This window comes from Lontra canadensis, unplaced genomic scaffold, assembly GCF_010015895.1.
Source record: "Lontra canadensis isolate GAN:19392208 unplaced genomic scaffold, GSC_riverotter_1.0 scaffold17, whole genome shotgun sequence".
Classification (NCBI taxonomy): domain Eukaryota; kingdom Metazoa; phylum Chordata; class Mammalia; order Carnivora; family Mustelidae; genus Lontra; species Lontra canadensis.
This window is the reverse complement of record NW_022631011.1, coordinates 23,875,988-23,899,080: the sequence shown is the minus strand read 5'-3', so window position 1 is coordinate 23,899,080 and position 23,093 is coordinate 23,875,988. Positions and strand designations below refer to the sequence as shown.

The window sequence follows — 23,093 nt, the reverse complement described above, 5'->3', positions numbered from 1 at the left end:
GTTAGGAGTGACTAAGTGTACTATTAAGATATTCTTCAGAATTATTTTGCATGGGCTATTTTACTGTACAGTTTTTTTTTTAAACTTTTAAATTGGCTTGTGCTCCACTTGAAGGTATTTGTACCGCCTCTACACCTTTTGTATTGTTGGGAGATGTTTTGGATTGTCTTCCTTTGGATCAGTGTGACACAATATTCACTTTTGTGGAAAAAAATGTTGCTACTTGGAAATCAGTAAGTGTCTTCGTTTCTTTTTCTGCTAACATCTTTCTGTAGATCCAGAGTTCAGAAGATAGTTTTTTCTTTTTTTTTTTTTTTTTTTTTTTTTTTTTTTTTTGCTTATATTTTAGTATTGCTGACTGCCAAAAATTTGTCCTTCTGAGGGAATTGTATTGCTGTCTTAAGGGGCCAGGTTAAGAGTCATGGTGTAGAAAATGTTGAAGTGCAAAATTTGAGTAGAACAATTAATTTGAAAATGCACACTTTCACGTGTTTAAAACAGTTATTTAGTATCATGTTTTATTATATACATGAAAATGTATTTAATTAAAAATGCTATTTGTGGGGAAAATACTGAAAGTGGCATAGTAGACTCAGTGTATGTCAGTATTTAATATCGTACTTGCTGTGACTTATTGAAGAGTTCCAAACTTCTGAATGGTAATAGTACTTTCTGTCTTAATTTCAGAACACATTCTATTCTGCTGGGAAAAACTATTTACTACGTATGTGCAATGGTAAGTAATTCAGTTGTAAATGATTATTTTTTAAAACAAATGTTTTTTTTCTTTTTTTTAAATTTAATTTAATTTTTTTGTGTGTGTTCCAGAATTCATTGTTTATGTGTTTAAAAAAAAAACAGGTGGTTGAATTAAACACCAGCGATAAAATTTTAAAAATAGATTAGTGTCTTCATTTTTAAATAATGGACTGATTTATTACAACTGATCATTCCCTTTAAATTGAACTGTTCCTGGGGTGCCTGGGTGGCTCAGTGGGTTGAGCCTCTGCCTTCGGCTCAGTTATGGTCAGGTCAGGTCAGGTCATGGTCTTAGGGTCCTGGGATCGAGCCCCACGTTGGGCTCTCTGCTCAGCAGGGAGCCTGCTTCCCCTTCTCTCTCTGCCTGCTTGTGATCTCTCTCTCTGTGTCAAATAAATAAATAAAATCTTAAAAAAAAAATTAAACTGTTCCTGTTGTGGGTATAAACTTAAAACCAAAAAAAAAAATTCAGTAAAGTTTATCTTGACCATGCTAAGTTCATTTTATTCCTGATTTTTTTTTTAAAGATTTTATTTATTTATTTATTTGTCAGCTGGGGGCGGGGGGGAGAGAACACAAGCAGGCAGAGTGTCAGGCAGAGGCAGAGAGAGAAGCAGGCTCCCCACTGAGCAAGGAGCCCGATGCAGGACTCGATCCCAGGACCCTGGGATCATGACCTGAGCCGAAGGCAGCGGCTTAACCAACTGAGCCACCCAGGTGTCCCCCTGATTTTTTTTTTTTTTCCCCCTGATTTTTTTTAATGCTTTTTTGGAACAATAGTTTGTACTACCAATTTTGAAGACTGCTTTAGGAAAATACTCTTGACAGACTAACAAATCTGGGTATAGTTATAATAAACATAGAATGATTTCCTATAACCTTCATTTCCATATATTGTTAGACCTCCTGAGAAGATTATCAAAATCCCAGAATACAGTCTTCTGTGGACGAATTCAACTCTTTTTGGCCAGGCTTTTCCCTTTATCTGAGAAATCAGGTAAGCTTTTATACATTAATTAATGCTTTGAAGGAAAATCTTTTTCAGTTTTTAATGGATTAGAAGCTGCTCTGATGATACAATGATGTGTGATTATATGTGATGATCCAGTACAGGTAACCCTTAAAGTGATTGATTTTTTTTTTTTTTTTTTGGAAGTATAGTTGACATGTGTGAGTTTCAGATGTACAACGTAGTAATTTAACAGTTGATTCTTTTCATGTTCCAAGCTTATTAATAATAAAAATGTTTAGTTGAATCACACATATGTAGATATGAACTGTCAGGTCTCTATTTATTTTATAATGTATGCTAATTTTCCTGCTTCCATTTTCTCCCTCACAGTCACTATTTAGGCACACTTACTTCCTTTCATTTCTTTTACCATTTTTTATTGTGAAATATAGCATTCATATAGAAAAATGCATAATTTTTAAATATACCAAAATGAATGGTAGTTTTTTAAAGTAGAGGAATTATGAATCATATTTTCCCTTTGCTCATTTCCAAATGTTCCATAATGTTGCTAAATATCTTTGTGATTTACCTTCAAAAAAGATAATAAAAAAGTCTGATACTGATTTCAACTAATAAACATTTAAAATAAAAGCACTCTTTCAGGGGAAAGAATGGTATAGCAAAAAGTTGTATTTCAAAAGTCATTAAAGCAATGCATAAAATAAATGTATACTATAATTATTCTGAATCAAATTCTTATGTAACCACTGTCAAACTCCAGAAATGGAATATAACCAGTTCTCCAGAGCTCTCCACATTCTGTTCACATATGCCAGATTTAATACCTTTTTTCCTTTAGTCTTCCTTTCCTTAATATCCGGCTAATATACCACCTACTTCATATGTTGTTGTGAGAACTAAATGAATTAAAATACATGAACAGCTTACAACAGTGCATCCATGTAGTGACACCCGCAGTATATGCTGGCAGTGGTTTCTGTATGTTTCCTTTTTTGTCACACTAGATCTGTGTTCTTTTTTTCCTTTCCTACTTATTTAATGTGATCAAGATTAATTTAGATTACTAAGGTACTTACTGCTTGTATTTCTGACCTTCTAGTTATGAAAAATCTTCCCCTTAGACTTTTCTTTAGTGCAGGTCTGTGTTTTGTCTGAAAATCTTTTTTCTGGAGAGTGATTTCAATACAAAAGATTGAAAGATTGTAGATTGGCACTAGATAGAGGATTTCATGGTGTGTGAGATAATCCTGCCTTCTGTCTTCCCTTGTTCTGTAGACAACACAAATATCAGTGTAACCTCTTGGAAGATAATCTAGATTTTTTTTCTCTCTTTGCTCTTAAGATTTTTTTTCTTGGTTTTGGGGTCTTTGGGTTTTTTTCCCAGTTGTACTATGAGGTATCTTACTGTGGATTTCTTTATCATGTTTGAGATTTGTGGGAATCTTAAATCTGTGGATTAGTGTCTCATCCAGTTTGTAAAATTTTAGCCATTATTTTGTCAAATACTGTGTATTCCTCTTTTCTTTTCTTTCTGGAATTCCAGTAAACATTATTACACCTTGTCCCATATCCTCTGTCTCTTATTTTTTCTATATTTTCATCTATTTATCTCTAGTTGTCACTTCTGAAGAGTTTCTTCAGAATGGTTTTCCAGTTCACTCTTTCTTAAGGTATGGATGATCAGCTGCTAAATGAATTTTTAATTTTAGTTTTTGTTGTTTTCATTGTATTTTATTTTTATTTTTCACTTGTTGAAGGTCTTTTTTAAGTGTGCTGTGTCACTTTCTAGTTTCTTATTCCCCACTCGTATTCTCAAACTTATTCTTTAGTTTTTTTAACCAGGATAAGCGTTGTTATGTATCTGATCATTCTAATACCTTCAGGCTTTGTGGGTTTGTTTCTACTGTTCCTCAGGATGTCTTATCTGTTTGAGTGTCTGGTGAGTATTGGATGTTACATTTGAGAAAATACTGAGGGATTACTTTTAAGGTCTCGGATAGATACTTTTCTCCAGATAGAGTTCTCATTGCTTCTGCCCGGCACCTTTAGAAGGAGGCTATCACCAGTCCTTCAGACATTGAGAAGACTTGGCACTGAACTGCAGTTTGGTTTATTTTAACCTGAGACTTAAAACCCTACAGGTTCCTAGCATTGAAGATGGTTGGGGTGGGATTTATTAGATTCCCTACTGTTTTGGGGCCCAGATTTGTTTTTAAAATTCTAGCTTCGGGAAAGCTACAAAAAGGGTAGCTCAATTTTACAACTGATTCTTCTCTGTTTGGTAGATGTACTCAAGATAGAAGTGGCTTTTAAGTATTCAGGATGCATTATTTATCTTACTTGCCTTTTGGATGTTTGCCACATATTCCTTTCTTGTCAGCTCTTTACTGTTTAAAAAAAACAAAAACAAAAACAAAAACCCAGCATTTTTTACTTCATTGCCTTGAACAGGATGTGAACATGGTTTATACCCTGTGAATTTTTATGGAATTAATGTAATTTATCCAAGTTTTTAGTTGTTTTAGTATGGTTGATCTGAATTAATTAGCTAATTTGGCCTTTTGTTACTGGAAACTCACCTTTTTTATTTTTTTAAAAGCTTTCAACATGTGAGTCCACATATCCTACAATTCACCATTTAAAGTGTGCAATTCATTGTTTTTTTTTTTAGCATATTGACAGGGTTGTACAACAATGACTACAGTCTAATTTTTGAACATTTTTCCTACCCTGTACCTAGTAACTGTCACTCCCCACTCATCATTCTTATCCTCTCCTCAGGCCCTAAACAACCATTAATTTGCTTTGTTCTCTATAGATTCTGGACATTTAAAAAGTGGAATAATGAAATATGTGGTCTTTTATTGACTGGCTTTTTTTTTAAGATTTTATTTATTTATTTGTCAGACAGAGATCGCAAGTAGGTGGAGAGGCAGGTAGGGAGAGGAGGAAGCAGGCTCCCTGCTGAGCATAGAGCCTGATGTGGGGCTCAATCCCAGGACCCGGGGATCATGACCTGAACCAAAGGCAGAGGCTTTAACCCACTGATCCACCCAGGCGCCCCTTGACTGGCTTTTTTAACTTGGCATAACGTTTTCAAGATTTATCTGTGTTACAGCATGTATCAGGATTTCATTTTTTTTAATATTTTCAATATGGATATGTCACATTTTGTTTATCCATTCAGTTGATGGACATTTGGGTGGTTTCTGCCTTTTTGCCTATTATGAATAATGCTGCTGTGAACTTTTGTTTATAAGATTTTATTTGGACATATATTTTCATTTCTCTTTCGCATATACCTAAAGTGAAATTAGTAAGTCATATGGTAACTCTGTATTTAATTCTTGATGAACTACCAAACTGTTTTGCAAAGAAGCCGCACCATTTTACAACCCTGTCATCAATGCATATGGGTTCCAGTTTCTCCACATCCTTGTTAACACTTACTGTTGTCTTAATTTTTTTTTATTATAGCCATCTTAGTAGATATGAAGTGGTATCTTGTGGTTTTGATTGCATTTCCTAATGAAGAGAGATGTTAAGCATCTTTTCATGTGCTTTCTGGTCATTTGTATGTCTTTCTTAAAGAAATGGCTATTTTCCATTTTTAAAATTGGATTGTCTTTTTCTTAGTTGAATGAGTTCTCTTTCTATTGTAGGTAGTACACTCTTATCAGATATGTAATTTGCAGATATGTTCTCCTATTCTGTGGATTTCCTTTCACTTTATTGATAGTATTGTTTGCAGCAGAGAAGTTTTATATTTTGATGAAGTTTGATATATCTATCTCTTCCTTTGTTGCTTGTGCTCTTAGTGTCATATCTAAGAAATCATTGCCTAACCTAAGGTCTAAAATATTTATTCTTGTGTTTTCTTATAAGAGATTTAGCTCCTGGGTCCATTTTGAGTTAATTTTTGTGTATGGTCTGAGAGGTGGGAGTCCAGTTTCATTCTTTTGTGTGTTAACACCCAGTTGTCCCAGCATCATTTGTTGAAAAAACCATTCTTTCCCTATTGAATTGGCATCTCACCTTCTTTAGGCCTTCAGAATCCCAGGGTCAGTAGAACCTTAGGGTGTTGACTCTAACTCTTCCCTCTGTAAACCTTTTTGTTCTTTAGTGTCACACTACTGACTTTTTTTTTTTTTTTTTAAAGATTTTATTTATTTATTTGACAGAGAGATCACAAGTAGGCAGAGACGCAGGCAGAGAGAGGAGGAAGCAGGCTTCCTGCTGAGCAGAGAGCCCAACATGGGGCTCAATCCCAGGACCCTGGGATCACGACCAGAGCCAAAGGCAGAGGCTCTAGCCCACTGAGCCACCCAGGCGCCCCCATACTACTGACTCTTGCTGTCGGTCTCAATTTTACTTCCTCAGGAAGCCTCTCTTTCATCATCTAATCTAAACCTGCCACCGCAGTCACCCATTATCACCACCTGATTTCAGATCTCTCCCATCTCACATTTTCAGTGTATTTGTGTTTTTTACTTCTGTGATCTCTGTGCCTAGATCAGTGCCAGACACCTGGTTGCCATTTAAATCTGTGATAAATGAAGGCTGTGTTTTGTGAAACTAAATGTGCCCCCTCTTAAGTACTAATTTGTAGTTTCTTTTCTGGAAGTTACAGAAGATAGAAGAATAAGAACAAGATTTTAATTCTCAGCTTTTTTTTTTTTTTTACATTGCATAATCTAAATTTGGTTGTGATATGGCCTCCTTATAAAATGTAGCTGGATTTAGAATGTTCATTTTTTTTAGGGGTATGTGAATTTAGTTCAGGAAGGAGAGTGGCCTGTAAATTTCCTTTCCTATAATGATCTTGTCAGACTTTTTGTAGCGGATTAAACTACTTACATAAAATCAATTGAAAGTTTTCACATTTTCTTCTTTTCTGGACGAGTTGGAGTAATTGTGTATTATTTCTTTCGTGAATGCTTTGTAGAATTTACGAGTAGAAAAGCCACAATAAAGTTTTGTGGCTATGGATTTGATTTATGTAACAGATTTGGAACTATTCAGACTTTTCATTTTTTCTTGAGACAGTTTTGGTAACCTTTTTCCCTCTGGGAATTTGTGAATATTATCTAAAATTTCAAATGTATATTATTTATAGCTTTGTTTTTCTTTTGTATTTTTTTAATTGAGGTATAATTAACATACAGTGTTTTGTTAGTTTCAAATGTACGATATAATGATTCAGGAATTCTGTTACTCAGTGCTCATCAAGATAAGTGTGCTCTTAATCCCCTTTATTTGTAGATCTCATCATTTTTTTAAAGAACATTTTAAAGATTTTTTTTAACTTATTTGACAGAGATCACAAGTAGCAGAGAGGCAGGCAGAGAGAGAGAGAGAGAGAGGGAAGCAGGTTCCCTGCTGAGCAGAGAGCCCGATGTGGGGCTTGATCCCAGGACCCTGAGATCATGACCTGAGCCGAAGGCAGCGGTTTAACCCACTGAGCCACCCAGGCGCCCCTTAAAGACCATTTTAGACCTCTCTTTCAATGCACAGCATTACTAATTTGGCAAGACAGAGAGAAACCATTTTTTTCTTTCTCTTATTGACTGGTTGAAAAACTAATAATATATTGCTAAGGGTAGCTTTAAATAATATATATCCTTTAATAAATGTTTTTAAGTTTAATTTCTAAATTATAAAAATAACAAAACCTATTTCAGAAAAATTGGAAGATGAAGGAAAAAAAGCTGTTTATAATTAATCCTACCACCCTAACATAAGCTAGGTTGGCATTTTGGGATATTTTCTTAGGATTTGGAAATCAAGTGTGGTGTTATTTCTGACTTGATCTTTTGTTTAATTATGGATTTATCGTTTTATGTGTTTTGGTCATATGACAACAGAGTCACAGTCTTAAGTTTAGTTGTTTGGTGGAATTGCTTTGAAAATCTTTTCTTCTCTTTAATAGGTCTTAACTTGCAGAGTCAATTTAATCTCGAAAATGTTACTGTTTTCAATACCAATGAGCAGGAAAGCACCCTGGGTCAGAAGGTGAGGCTGATAAGAAATCTTACCTTATAAATAAAAACTTATAAAATCTAATCATATTTATAAGTATGTTCTAAGATAACTCCTGTGAATGGGTATTCTAAGTCACCAAAAATTTTGAAAACCTTTATTTCTAATTTATAGAAATAATTTGTATTCTGTGTAGAAAATGCAGACAAAACAGAAATATTTAAAATAGAAAGTACAACTATCCCATAATCCAAGGCCCCAAAGATAACCATTCTTAGCATGTCTGTCTTTGTAGGACTTACTGTGTGTATAGTTTTATTCTAAAACTGAGGTCATACAATACATATTGTTCTGAAATTCACTTTCTTCTTTTAACATTAAAGTTTTTTTGTTTTGTTTTGTTTTCAGATTTTATTTATTTGACAGAGATCACAAGTAGGCAGAGAGGCAGGCAGAGAGAGAGGAAGGGAAGCAGGCTCCCTGCTGAGCAGAAAGCCCAATGTGGGGCTCGATCCCAGGACCCTGGGATCGTGACCTTAGCTGAAGGCAGAGGCTTTAACCCCCTGAGCCACCCAGGCGCCCCTTCCTTTAACATTATAAAATGGATGCATTTCTGTATCAGTACATTTAGATTTTAGTGTTTTAATGGTTCATATTAAGTCTTCTAAGTGGATGTTTATCGTAATCCTTTCTATGGGCATTTAGATAATTTCTAATAGTGAAAAATGCTTAACAGCATTACAGTGAATAATACTGTATATAGCATTGCTAAATTATACAGGTATTGCCTTAGGATAAATTCCAGTAAATGAAATTGTTGTGTCGAATGTATGCATATATCAGATTTTGATAGCTGTTGACCAGTTACTTCTCAAAAAGGTTGTACCCATTTATAGCATCACCAGTGGCACTTGGAGAATATCTGTCCATTTTCCCACAGCCTCATCCTGGGAATCACCAATTTTTAAAAATCTTTGCTTAATTGATACACACTTGAAAAGTAAATGTTTGTTTTAAACTACATTTCCTTGGTTATTAGTGAAGTTGAGGGACCTACTATATATTTATTGGAATTTATTTTTCTTCTGTGCCAATTAGAAACAGTGAGAAAGAGGATTACTTATTCATGCCATTTGCCCATTTTACTTTTGAAATGTCTTTTTCTTACTGATGTATAGAAGCTCATATTGAGTATTATTAATTCATTGCCTACCATTTTGATTTTTTTCTCAGTTTATAGTTTTTCTTATAACTCTATTTATGGTGCCTTTACTGTATAGAACTTTTAAGTTTGGATAGAATATTAATGTTTGTTGGTCTTTTGTTTAGTTGTTTCTGGTCTTGTGTCATGCTAAAGGCTTCCACTCCAGAAGAATAAGTTACTGTTTTCTTTTGATGCTTTTGTGATTTATTTTTTAAATAAATCTTTAATCCAGCATGAATGTTGGTATAGGGAATAGGTTATGTTATGATTTTATTTTTTCCAGTGAGCCAATTAACTCAGAACCATTTGTTAAATAATCCATATTTGCCCACTGATTTTTAAAAGGACATCAGCTATAATGAGAAGTTTATTTTTAAAGATTATTTATGATATATCCAAAACACAGTCCATAGTTGGCAAATTTCTGGACATTTAGCACTTGTTCTGCACTTCGAAACAAGTTATGAAGTTTGAAAAATTATTAATTAGATCTAGCTAATATCTTATAGTAAATTAGATTATTTTACATAATTTGTTCCTTAAAATGTAATGATTATGAATTTGGAAATGATGTTGACTTAAGATTTTTTTAAATTTTAGAGGCTGGTGGGGGTCATAGGGGCCAGGGAGGGAAGAAAATGAGACAAGGTGGAATCAGGAGGGAGACATACCATAAGGGACTCTTAATCTCGGGAAACAAACTGAGGTTTGCTGGGGGGTGGAAGGGTTGGGATAGGGTGGCTGGGTTATGGACACTGTGGGGGTTATGTGCTATGGTGAGTACTGTGAAGTGTATAAGACTGATGATTCAAAGATCTGTACCCCTGATGGAAATAATACATTATATGTTAATTTAAAAAAATTTTTTTTTAATTTTGTCTTTCACTTTTATGTATCTTTTGGTGCTTCTTGGACTATTTCATATAAAGTTGTTATTTTGCATTTCTCACTGTAGAGCTAGACACTCAGCATATCCTGAAGTGTTCCCCAATAATAAGAGTTCTCTGTGGGGTTGGGGAGAATTTTTATGGTCCAATTAAAATTGGGGACAAAACTACTTAGGTATACTTCGAGTTATTTACTGCAATTCTTCAGAGTTCTTAATATACTATATATAAGTATATATTACACTTCTGTCTAAAAGATCATCATATATATTTCTAAAATGTATTTTGCCATAGACCCTTTATTCCCATAGAGAATCTACAGACCATGTTTGAAGAAATACTGATTTAAAACTTTCTGCATACCTTCATGACTATCTTATATCATCATCATACTGCTCTTGAGTTCTCAGATCCTTGTCACGTAGAATTGCCATTGCCTTAAAGATTAACTGTCTAGACAGAAGTGCAACTAGATTTCTCTAACAGTGTTTGTCTAGCAATGTGTGAATGATGTTATTCCAATATGTCTTCTGGCTGACAACTGCTTTGTGACAGACTGTACATTTTTTAAAATTTAGCACACTGAGGATAGAGAAGAAGGAATGGATGTAGAAGAAGGTGAGATGGGAGACGATGAAGCTCCAACAACTTGGTGAGTTTTAGAAGTTCAGATTTCACGATTTACAAAACTAATACTTAAAAACTTATCAAGTACTAGTGTCAGGATATACACAAAGAGGAAGAAATCATGCTTGCAGATTTATTTGTATTTTTTATGTGTATTACTTAAAATTATAAATCCTAAATCATTAATATGCTCTTTAGTTGGTTTCTAAATTACATGCTGACAGTTCGTTGTTTACATGGTCTATTGTTTGCATATTCCTAATATTTGGAAAGCCAACCGTAGGCAACCTAGATACTCCTCCCCTTTTTCCTTCCATTTAACTTGATGGACTTAGTGCCTGTGGATAATGAGCTGACTTCTTAATGAAGTAGAAGGAATTAGTAACCTCCTTTCTGTCTTCTACCCTTACCACTCCCGTCTCTTGTTTCCTATCTCATCTGCTAACTCTGTGCTTTCTTTCCAAATAATTTCTTCCTAATGCTGATTAGAAGGAATGAGGAAGAGAAAAAGGGAGATATGAAGGAAAGTTTTTACTTCCAGGTGTCTGAGGTAACAAAAGTTATCATCAGTTGCAATTGAATTTCTGGAGGATCAAGAAGAGTTTCCAATATCTGCACAGGGAGATGTATTCCTGGCATCCCAGTTTTCAGATTCAAACACATATCTCCAAGAAACTTTGAGAGTAGTGTGCCTCCAGGCTGAATTCCAGTCCTACTCATGTAACCTTAAGCAAATTACTTAACTTCCCTGAAACTCAGTTTCAGGGTCTTTAAAATGTAGTAATGCCACCTACCTGCTTGTTGAGATTATTAAATGAGATTCTGCTTGGACATGGTCTGTTAAGGTACAACATAGTTATCCTTATTATTACCATAGTTGTTGATGTTATATATAATGATATATGGAAAGCACTAGGACAGTATTTATTCAGTTGCTATTATTGCTAGCTATAGTTCTGTGTTTTGGGTTTGGTTTTTTTTTTTTTTTTTTTTTTTTTTAAGACCTGTTTGTTCATGTACATTATGGATAGAGTATACTTTTGGGGTCTAACCTGAGCAACATAAGGGACTAAGGTAGTAAGCTCCAACATAACAGGTCACCTGAAATGTCAAAAAGAGCCACCAAAGACAAACTGCCCAATGCGGTTTTGTCTAGTTAGACTCTGCCGAAGCCTTTATAGATATGTCAGCCCCATTGCTTATTTATAAGCTGGTCCCAGTGGCAGAAAAATCACTTAAACAGGATTCAATACTCAGTTGCCTCTCAGTCTGTCACAATCATTATATTTTCTTTTTTTTTTTCCTTTTTTTATTAAAATGAAGTTGACATACAATATTACATTAGTTTCAGGTATACAACCCAGTGATTCAACATTTATACACATTAGGAAGTGATCACCAGGATAAGTCTAGCTACCATCTGTCAACCATACAATTACAATATTTGTTACAAATACAGTATTGTTGTATTGTTGACTGTATTCCCTATGCTATACTTTACATTCGAGTGACTTACTTATTTTAAAACTGCAAGTTTTACCTTTAATCCCCTTCACTATTTTTTGAATGGAGTAAGAGATTGGGAAATTACTTTGTGACAAAGCAATGTGACCAACTGTATCACCAGAGTATTTTAGACACTAATTTACAAAGAACATATTACCCATGTATCTATGGTATGAAGCCCATTTCAGATTTGGCTCAAATATACCAGCAAAAAATTTTGTATTAAAAAAAATTCTAATATAATCTCTAAAATCACTAATTGAATATCTAAAAAAATATGTCAAGTTACAGAACATCTTGGTTAAAATAGTTATAAAACATTTTATTTTTAGACAGTAACTTTCACCTTAATTTGTTATGGCTTGCATATACAATGAGTAGTCACATTTGCTTTGTGCGGATAAGTACAGAATCCAGATGTATCTGGAATGGTGAAGTTAGAAGGCACATTGCAGTAAGTCCAAACATTGAAGGAGGGTAAAGAAGTGTTGACATTGAGTGTAGACAACTCCTTCAAGATGTTTAGATATGAAGGAATAGCCATGGAGGCACAGCATGGATTGGAACTTTCAGAGGAGAGGATTTTTTAAAAATGTTAGTGTCTCAACTATAAAAGTTTCCTGGTAGTCATATATTAATACTACTTTCAAATTTCTTCTATGAGGCATCTCAAATAAATACTAGGCCAACTAAAAATAAAAGGAGAGAGATCAGAAGCTTTTACAAGTAGGAGATGATAATTAACACCTTAGATTATTGTTAGTATCAAACATTAAATTAAAATGTGAGTTTTCTGGCAACCAAAACAGTAGTGGACCATACAATGGTTACATAATTCTCATTCTCTGATTAGAGGTAGTGTCCCATTTCTTAACAGGCCAACTTTCCTTACTACAATTCAAGAGGTAATTCTTATATTCTTATATGTGGTAACTGATTAACATTTTATGTGTGTGCATATAACTATATGTATAAAACTACATAAAATCTTCAAAAGCAGTTTTGTTTCAAAAACATCCTTTATTAAGTGTATGTAACTACACAAATACTAGTTATAGTATTATTTCATGGGTGTAAATCATTTTATATGTGGCTTTTTCTTTTTCTAATTCACTTGCACATTTTGGAAAATGTTCCTTTTGTGGCTTTGGTTTTTTTGGTGTGTGTGGCTTTTTTTTTTTAAACTTGATCTGTAGAAAACCCAAACTTACAACCTTACTGTTATAAATGAATAAAATCACTTCAGTTATAGAAAATAGTTTATGTCAGTTGATGTTCAGATCATTATTTTCCTGTTTTCAGAGTTGTTACTAGGAAAGAGTGTAGAAAGAGTGAAAGTTAACATACCCATTAGATTCTTTCAAATACTGTTGGTTCTTGATAAAAGTTCTGGCAAGAGCTGGATTTTGGTCAATTAAAAGTGGTCAGTACTCTTCATTATTGATTTGAAGGAAATCCACATGTTTCAAATACTAGTAATTGGTCTAGCAAAGTTAGCGTTCTTTTATCAAAATTAGCTAGCTTGCTTAATTATTTACCTTTATACATAATTCAAAGCGATTGTAATCTGGGTAAGTACCTAAGCATAACTTCAAGCCTCTTGTGTAAAATAAAGTGCATGCAGTCTATGACTGCTATTTCCTGGCAGACCAAGGACTTTTTCAATTATTGCCAAGTTCACAGCTTAGTTCCAGACAGTTAACAGTTGTCAGAAGTGTGAATGTAAGATAAGTGATCTGTTACTGTGTGTGTAGATGTGTGAGGGTTTTTTAATTGATATGCCAATTAATATAAATTTAATCAAATTCTTTAAGCAGGCATTTTATGATACCAACTAGTAGTTTGTAATCTTAACCATATGTGAATTAGAGTCATGGTGAGAATCTTCATCAGATGTGCTTCCATATGTTATACTAAACTACTTTTCCCTTTGTCATTCTTAACGAATGCCTTTTGACATTTTTGTAGAAAATTGATTTTTTACACTAGCAAATTATTTTTTACTTTTCTACTCTAATCTTCCTTTACATATATATATATAAAGTAAGGCATTTTTCAGTCTTTTAAACTTTACACTCCCATCCAAGAAAGCTTATAAAGTACATGACAAAAATTATACTCATTTAATTTACTATAATCCTTTAAAATGCATTATAATATGGCCCATGATACTCCATAGTCATTAAAGTAATTTTAAATATACCCATCTCAAAGGTGAAGAGTGGAAGATTACTTATTTCCTATTATTGACCAGAATAGAGAAGTTAAGACCCTTAATATCATAGTACTGTGTGGATCACTAAACCCCCTTCCTGTTTGCCACATAAAATTACAGTCTTCTTGGAACACTTGTATGGCTGTGATGCTTAGAAAAAATGCTAACTGTAATCCATAGATTCAGTTTATTAAGTTTATTTAGAAAGAATAGAAGGTAGTACACAATTGTGTTTACAAGTAAAATTAATTTTACAAAGGTGATGTTGAAAATTTTTGTGGATATTTGAGGATATGAGATAGTCAATACCTAAAGCATTTTTGATAATGGCTGTTTGGAGTGACAGATTTTGTCAAAAACAAAAATCTCTTGGGTAAGAAAGTCTAAAATGTTTTAACTTTTAAAATTAAAACATAGTATAACAGTTTTGGTAAATTTAAAAATTAAAATTGATAGTGCAGATTTGTAGCAGTGAAATCGCAAATTGAATTAGTAATGCTGTAATAATGACACTAAACAGGAGGCAATTTATTTATATATATATATAAATATAAGTTTATATATATATACAGTTGATATGTATTTTACATATTTGTCTCATGCTATAGCTTTTAGCTTAGGTTCAAGGTGATATTAGCTTAAACAATGTGGAAGTTGATATCTTTCTTATGGAAAAGTCTGGAGACAGGCATTTCAGAGCTGGGAGATCGTCTAGGAACCTATGTTCCTCCTAACTTCTTGTCCCACCTTTTCTTGGTGTTTGCTTTTTTTTTTTTGTCTATAGTCCCTGTGACTCAATATCATATCTGCATTCTGGCCAGCAGAAAGGGAAAAAGGAAAATGATAAAACATGGCCCAAAATTTGCACATATGACTTTTACTCCCAACTAGCTAGAACTTAACCACGGGGCCACACCTAGTTGCAAGAGAGGTTGAGAAAGATAGTCTTTAGTTCTGAATAACCATGTATTGGGGCACAGTTTAGGGGTTCTACCACTATAGACAAAGTGGGTCTGTTAGGGTCTATGAATCCCCTGAAATTGTTTATAGAAGTCTGTTTAAGTGCACTTCTCTGGGGAAAGGAGCTGTAGCTTTCGTCAGCTTCTTCGAGGGGTGTATGACCTGAAGTTAGGAGCACTTAGATTATTTCTAAAAGAACTTAAGTGATTTATTTAACATATCATTTATTTTATTAGCTCCATTCCAATCGATTACAACCTGTATCGAAAATTCTGGTCACTTCAGGATTACTTCAGGAACCCTGTGCAATGCTATGAGAAGATTTCATGGAAAACTTTTCTTAAGGTGAGTTCAGTCATAGACTACCCAAAACTATATTCTACAGTTAATGGCAGAGGCAAAACTTGACTCTTATCCAGCATACTTTTTATTATATAATTTTATCTCTTACATTTTTATGCCTATTTCATATTGTTAAACCACTGATTTTGTGGAGTAGTTTGTAAATGACTTAAGGATTTAAAAGCTCCTAATTACAGAATTGGGTTTTTTGTTTGTTTCTACATAGTATTATCAACATGAACTGATGAATTTTTATCAAATATAGTGTGTTTACTTTGCACAAAATTATTTCAAGTATCCTGTTAGAACAGGGGTTGCAAACTAATGGCTATAGGCCAAATCCAGGCTCCCGCCTGTTTTCCTAGACAGAGATATTGGCACACAGCCATGCTAATACTTGCAGCTGTTGGTGTGCTGTAACGGCAGACTTGAGTAGTGTGACTGGGACCATATCAGCCATATAGCCTGTGAAAATTAATAGAAGGAAACCTCATTTAAAATGGAATCAGGTAGCCGGTAGAGGGACTCTCACATTCTGCACTAGTTGTCATTTGTGGAGCCAACTGGAAGAGATGGACCTTGCCAGTCCAAGTACTTTACTATCCCAACAGAAGGAAGGAAGATTTCTTCCTCTCCCAGCAACAGTCCAGACAATGAGAAGCCACTATACTTGGAACTCCCAGTTTAGTCCAATGGACTTGTAGTTTATAACAGCCCCTACTGATTCCTCCTTTCCGCTATAAAAGAGCATTCCTCTTTGTTCTCTCAGACCTGGAGCTTGCTTGTCCCAGATTACAGTTCTTAGTTATTCCCAAATAAACCCTTTTTTTTTTTTTTTTTTTTTGCTGGTGAAATAACAGTTTAATTTTATTTTGAGGAATTACTTATTTTAGAGAACATGAGCAGGAGAGGCTAAGGGAGAGTGAGAAAGAACCTCAAGCAGACTCCACCCTGAGCACAGAGCCTGATGTGGGGCTTGATTTAAGGACCCTGAGATCATGACCTGAGCTAAAACAAAGAGCCAGACACTTAACCAACTGTGGCACCCAGGCACCTTTGGTGGTTTCATTTTGAAGGTTAACAAGCCAATGGGTTACATTGCAGGCTCAGTCAGTAGAGCATGCTACTCTTGATTTCAGGGTTGTAAGTTCAGGTCACACTTGGGGTGTAGAGATTCCTTAAAAATAAAATCTTAAAAAGGAAAAAAAGGTGAACAAGCCTAACATACTTACTATCAGAAAAAAATGGGTAATTCTTGTTTTATAAGAATTCTCTTTATTTCTTTTATTTGGCTACTTAAATATCAGTTGTCCTTTTTGGTTGTAGTCAAAATCCAAGGTAAATAGGTAGCTCCTAAAAGTAGCATGATATTCAGATTAAGTGGTGAGTGAGAAATCATGTGGGATCATTTCCTAGCTGGATAGGATTTGACATCATTGTTTTATTTGGTCACAGCGTTTAGCCCAAGAAATGCTTGAGCATTTTCCACAACCAGTTAAACATCTAATTTCACTTTTAAATTTCTGTATACTTCCAAAGCATTACTTTCTCTGTTTGCCCCTTAAACAAACTGCATAAGAAATTACATTTCTTTAGTAGAGAGTTTATTCTTGTTTTGACAATACATGAACTCTTCATTCCAACTCTTCATTTGCCATCATAGTTTTTCTTATTTAATGTGCTTTACAGTGTGCATACATGATTAACTATGAGTAAATTGTAAGTATTTTGATATAGAAAAGCACTAAAAAAATTATTGGGCAATAATGCCAAATCAAACTAATTGGTATTTTTACTTTGCAGTATTCTGAAGAAGTTCTAGCTGTTTTTAAGAGTTATAAATTAGATGATACTCAAGCCTCCAGGAAAAAGATGGAAGAATTAAAAACAGGAGGAGAACATGTATATTTTGCAAAATTTTTAACAAGTGAAAAGGTACAAATTTTTCTTTTTTGCTAAGCATAATAAGTAATGGTCTTTTTTTTTTCTATTTAGCTGATATTCTTTTTAAGTTAAGTTTCATAGAAATGTTTATTTTTGGTTAAAGCTGGTAAGTATTAGTTTGAGAGTCCTGTGAATTCCTTGCACAAGCAAGAGTAATTTGATTTCAGAGGTGAAAGAAGTTGTTCTGCATTGTCTGTTTTGTAGGCTTATTTTGCAGTTTAATTTTCAGGCGTATATATTTTGAACCTCAAGTTAGGATTTAATTTGCATTTATAAAAACAATATTTTATAATTAGTTTGTCATTTAAGAACAAATAAGGGGTGTAAACATTCCCTGCAGTAAATTTTGTTCAGATACAGTGCTAAGGGATTATGTAAATTTTCCAGTCAAGATGACACATTAAGTGTATGTTTTGACTTAACTCACTTAGCTCTAAACACATAGAAATGACAGGTAAAATATGAAAGGAGAAAACTAAAAGACAAAGCTGGCCTTCCAGAAACAAGAAAAGTATCTTATTGGACCAGAAACACCAAGTAGTGAGTGAAACTGAAGTCTCAGGCCTGCTGGCCTCATCCCAAGCAGGAGGTGACACCCAAGAGTTTGTCTACAAGTGATAGACACCTGGTGTCTTTCATGTGTGTCCAGTGACCAGAGCCAGATTCACTGCTTGAAGCCACGATCTGGGAGGGAACTTGACTTAAACCTTTGAAAAGAAGCTCAGAAAAGATGTTACCAATCTTCTTTCTGCCAGGGCTGTGGATTCATAGGAAGCTGTGGGTCCAGCTTTGTGTTGGTTTGCTCTGTACTGGATATATGATATCTGCAATATACTAATGAAATAGTTGGCTCCAGAAATTCATCATAAGGCCTTTCCCAAACTTGACTCCAGAGGTCCTGATGGAAGCAAATGCAAAACTACTGACAAGAAAGGATGTACACAGGGAGGAAGAAGGAGAAGTGAACCAAACAAAAGCCTCTCATTCAAAACTCTGATACATTGCAATTTCAAAATTCATAAAGAAATTCAATACTAGGAAAGATCACCAACCAAATCAATTATTGGGATATACATGTATTTATTTCAGATATACGGCTTGGCCATGACTTTTAAAAACTTTAAAATCATTCACAGAGATAATTGATGATATAGCATCCACTGAGAATGAGTAAAAAATTGTGAAACTGAAACAGGCAGAAATGAAATAGAATGATTGACTATGACAACTAATTGAGAGACTTAGAAATGAAAAATGTGATCATCTAAACCAAAGCAGAACATACAGAATTAAACTATATATTGGACATAGAGGAAAAGAGAACTACTGACTGGAAGATAATGATAAAAAGTTCACCCAGAACATCCAGATATAGGGTGTGGGGTGGGGAGAGGTGAGAGGAGTCTGTTAACTTGGAAGGAGCAGTTAAGAGCAAGGCATGGTCAATTGAGAAATTGCGGCAAATATCCAATAGGATTTTTAAAGAACAAAATAGAGGGAATGGTAAGGAAACTATATTGAAAAGAATTAAAGGTAATAACCAAGTTCTCAGATTAAAAGTATGCTACAACTACCAGTAGGATAAAGAAAGTTAAATCCATACTTCAGTACATCATGCTATAATTTCAGGGATAAAGAGAAAACCTTAAAAACCAAAGGAAAACAACTTGTGGCTCCTAAACAGCAAAAAGCTAAAGGGGGGACAGGAAGGAATATAGACAATTTTGTAAACCCAACTGATGGCAGGAAGGGAGAAAAAAATACAAAAAAGTAGGTAGAAGTAAATCCAACTATATCAATAATAGGAAGTATAAACAGATTTAAGACAGATGATTTATCAGAATGGATTTTTTTAAAACTCTGGCCATATTTGTTAACAGAAATCTATAAAAACTCTTTGGTTGAATAAAGAATTCAAAATTTTTACTTTACCCTATTTAGAAGAGGGGAAGAAAATCCCAAAGCTCTTCTAGCTTTAACAAAGAACCTTCCTAAAGACACACTTCAGAAAGCTTAGATGTCTATTTAAATAACAACTGGGGCAAAAAACTTCCAAAATAAAACCAGTAAAATTTCTGTGTACTTTTAGGAGTTACAAGTTACATTTTTCAGGATATGACAACTGTTTCAAAACTCTGGATGGTGTTAAAAGTTCTTTGAATAAATAACATTTCTAAGGACATTTTAACAATAGAAGACAACCAAGAATATACACTTTTCAGAGAAATTTCTACACTGGAGTATTAATTCTATGTCTTTGTACTGGTTTCTATGTACCACTTTCTCAGAACTGGCTCTCTAAGTAGTTTATTGATTCTTTGTGAGCTTTCTTTCACCAGCAGTTAGTAGAGCATGAGCTCTCCAGGGTTAAGCTCTGGAATTCTGGAATTAACCCTTAACCAGGGTTAAGCTCTGGAATTACTTAATACCATGAGGGGTAAAAGCAGGTTTGAGAAGCTACATACTTTATAATATGGAAAAGAGAAAAGGCACAGAGAATTGTAACAAAGAGAATGTGAAGCATGTAATGTTTTGTATCTTCAGTTTTCTTCTTTACTACCTCTTAACAATTTTATCTTAAACTTAGATCCATATAAGAACCTTTCTTGTACATTCTTCCTATTTTTACAGTATATTTGCAGTATTTACTATTCAGTATCAAAATGAAAATATGTGTAGTGCATTACCTATAGCATTAAAAGTATGCACCATATTTTAAGTTTTACTGTTCTCTGAAAGAAGCCTTCCACATCTCTGTAATACTTTATACAATATTTTAAACCCATTTGATACATTTAAACCCATTTGATACACTTGCACATCTAATGGGAATGTTATTACCCAGAAGCATTGTGTTTTGCTTACATGAATGTGATCATACTTTTCCTTAGGGAAGGAGAATCAATATCCATGCACAGAAAGGATGATACAACTTTTGTAGTTATAGACAGGCCATTTATATGGTAACCACAGGTAGGCACAGGTTCTACAAATAAAATAGGTGTTTTTGTAACTTATCATACCTTCTTTCTCAAAATGGGATATTTCTTCTAGAAACAAAGTGGTATTATAATTTTCAAGGGCCCCTTTTTTATGCTGCCTTGGGTATGATTGCGAACACTAAGTTCTAACTACAGTTTTCTTATTAGCATAGTAAAATAATTCAATAGCAGTCGCTGAATGTAGTGCTGAGGAATTTGGGGCTTTTTGTTTCTTTTTTGGTTTTTTTGGTGGAGAAGTACCTGTTCCTTCAGATTAGTCCAGAGTCATACTCAGAAATTTTTAAGGGAGAATTTCACCTCGAATTATCTCATTTATCAAACCTACATGAAAGTCACTGGTATAGTAGAGATCCCTCCTTCAGCACTATGTAGCATATAAAAGCAGAACCAACATTTTAAAGTATTTAAGTACCATGATATTAACACGATAGTTAACATAATATTAAAAGGAATGTATTCTAGAATCTGAGTTCTCATAGCAAAGAGTACTGCTAGTAACTAGGTGTAGACATCAGGATTGCCCAGTTCTTCACAGTACTAACTCTTGTTCCCGGAGAGTTGAGACTTTGTCCAAATGGAAAAGATGAGGTGAACACTTGGCAGCCAGCAGTTAGCAGAGTAGCCACCAGTCCCACAATATTGATCTTAGTGTGGGCATTAAGGCCATTCTTGTTCACGGGGAAAAGAAAATTAACAGCCTGCCCAGACTCTGCATTGTGTACAGAACTCTCAAAGACTTTTAGTCATTTAAAAAAAGAGAATTCCTGGTAGAAAGTTGTTCTGCCTTAAATGTTTTATACTTTCTGTATCCATTTGAGAAGTATCTGAGGAAATCTTCATAGTGAAGGCAAAGATAGGTCTGTTCCTTGATGAAATATATTACAGCTTAGTTAGGAACAGACAGGCTAATCTGTATCCTGTAATTTTGTCTCATTAGTCGTTTCATGGGAGCCTCCCTTTAAACTGGTCTGGGAGGTTTTTTGGACAGCTCTGGAACATGGTTTGAGTTTTCTTTGTCTGCAGGCCAGAGATAGAGCCAGCCCTTCAGCAAATTCCAGGACTTTATTATGAGGTTCTTGTAGGTCATTATCATGGTCTGAAATTTAAATAGAAACTAGATTGTTGGTCTCTGTGCCTTGAGACAAAACAGTTAATAGCAAAAGCTGTTAAATAGGCAGGGGCTAACATTTTCTTTTGGTTCCAAGATGGAAGAAGGTCTTATTTTAAAAAAATCTTATAAGGACTCAGCAACTCTTAGCAGGACTGGAGTGATGTTTTTTACTAATTGATATTTTCTACTAGTGAACCTTAATGTAAATCAGTCATTGAGCTTTACGTCTTGACACTGCCCATCTGAGTTAGCTGATAGGACTTCTCACAGCTGTGATTGAAATGGTTTGACAGACTTGATTTGGGCTTTGATACAATTGAACATAAGGCCCATTAATGTTGGGCCTTGTGTGGCCACTGAGAAATGGAAAGTAAATGGAAACTTTATTGGTCTACCATTAATATTTCTTGAGAGAGAGCAGGTTATAGATCTCACTGTTGTATAAGCTATAGATAATGTGTCTAGACTTGTCAGTTGGATTATGTACAGACTTTTGGGTTACTTTATTTTTCAGAGTTTTATTTGGTTGTTTGCCTATCTGCTACGGGCAGTGAAGGCATTGATGAATGTTTAGAGCTTTACAAACTTTGCAGTTTGAAGTGTTTAGCTGACACTTAACGTCAGTTTTAGCATGTGGGTATGCACCCACCCATCTGAAAAGATAAATGCGTAAGACTAAGAGGTGTTTATTTTTGTTTGTTTTGTTTTGTTTTAGAAAGGAACACAATAACATTTTTTTAAAGATTTTATTATTTGACAGACAGAGATCACAAGTAGGCAGAGAGGCAGGCAGAGAGAGAGGAGGAAGCAGGCTCCCTGATGCGGGGCTCGATCCCAGGAGGCTGGGATCATGACCTGAGCCGAAGGCAGAGGCTTTAACCCACTGAGCCACCCAGGCACCCCAACACTAGGAGTTTTCAATATGATTAACTTTTTTTATGTGAATAAAATCTGTCTGAAGTGGTCCTCAAAGTGGGAGGCAAGAGCTGTGCTCTTAATTGTGACACGTTGTACTTTGTGGGCCTGACAAATAGGGTAGCTCTTTAAATATCATTGAGCATACTGGAAAATTTAGAGCATACTCATCACTCTGTTGTGTTTAGAATCCCCTCTGTTTGTGATTCAGGCCGTGGTTGTGCAAGCACGATAAAAAGGTCTAATCCCTGGTGCTGCTAAACGGCGATCTAGGAAAGGCTGCAGAAATGGTCCAGAAGGTACCCATAGGCCATGGATTTGGAGCCTGCTTCTGAAGAAGGACAAAGTCTAAAAGAGTTGCCCAGGAGACTGGTTAATTGATAAGATAAAGATAAGAGCAAAGATAGAATGAGAAATGGCCCAACCTTTCTGTGTCATTATCCAGAGTAATAGAAACTAATAATCATTTCTGTTAATTATGAATAGCATTAAAATCTTTGCTCCTTTAGAAATGACAGCTCTCATCTCGTTTTATGTGGTCAAGATTTACACAAAAGCATAAAATAGTCAGTATATTCATAAATGTAAACAGTTCTTTAAAGAGAAAATGTGCTTTGATGAGGGCAGTGATTATTACCACCTGACAGAATGTATGGAAGGCAAAGA

General features: G+C 34.5%; 1 protein-coding gene across 1 annotated transcript in view; it reads left to right on the top strand.

The window, feature by feature from the left end:
* THOC1 (THO complex 1) overlaps nucleotides 1–23,093 on the top strand; it is a 53,289-nt gene that overhangs the window by 6,953 nt on the left and 23,243 nt on the right. Inside the window, exons 5-11 of the mRNA XM_032859800.1 lie at nucleotides 115–233; nucleotides 688–736; nucleotides 1,661–1,756; nucleotides 7,665–7,747; nucleotides 10,384–10,457; nucleotides 15,350–15,458; nucleotides 17,259–17,390. Of these exons, the coding sequence (XP_032715691.1) occupies nucleotides 115–233; nucleotides 688–736; nucleotides 1,661–1,756; nucleotides 7,665–7,747; nucleotides 10,384–10,457; nucleotides 15,350–15,458; nucleotides 17,259–17,390 (662 nt within the window). The remainder of the gene's footprint in view (nucleotides 1–114; nucleotides 234–687; nucleotides 737–1,660; nucleotides 1,757–7,664; nucleotides 7,748–10,383; nucleotides 10,458–15,349; nucleotides 15,459–17,258; nucleotides 17,391–23,093) is intronic.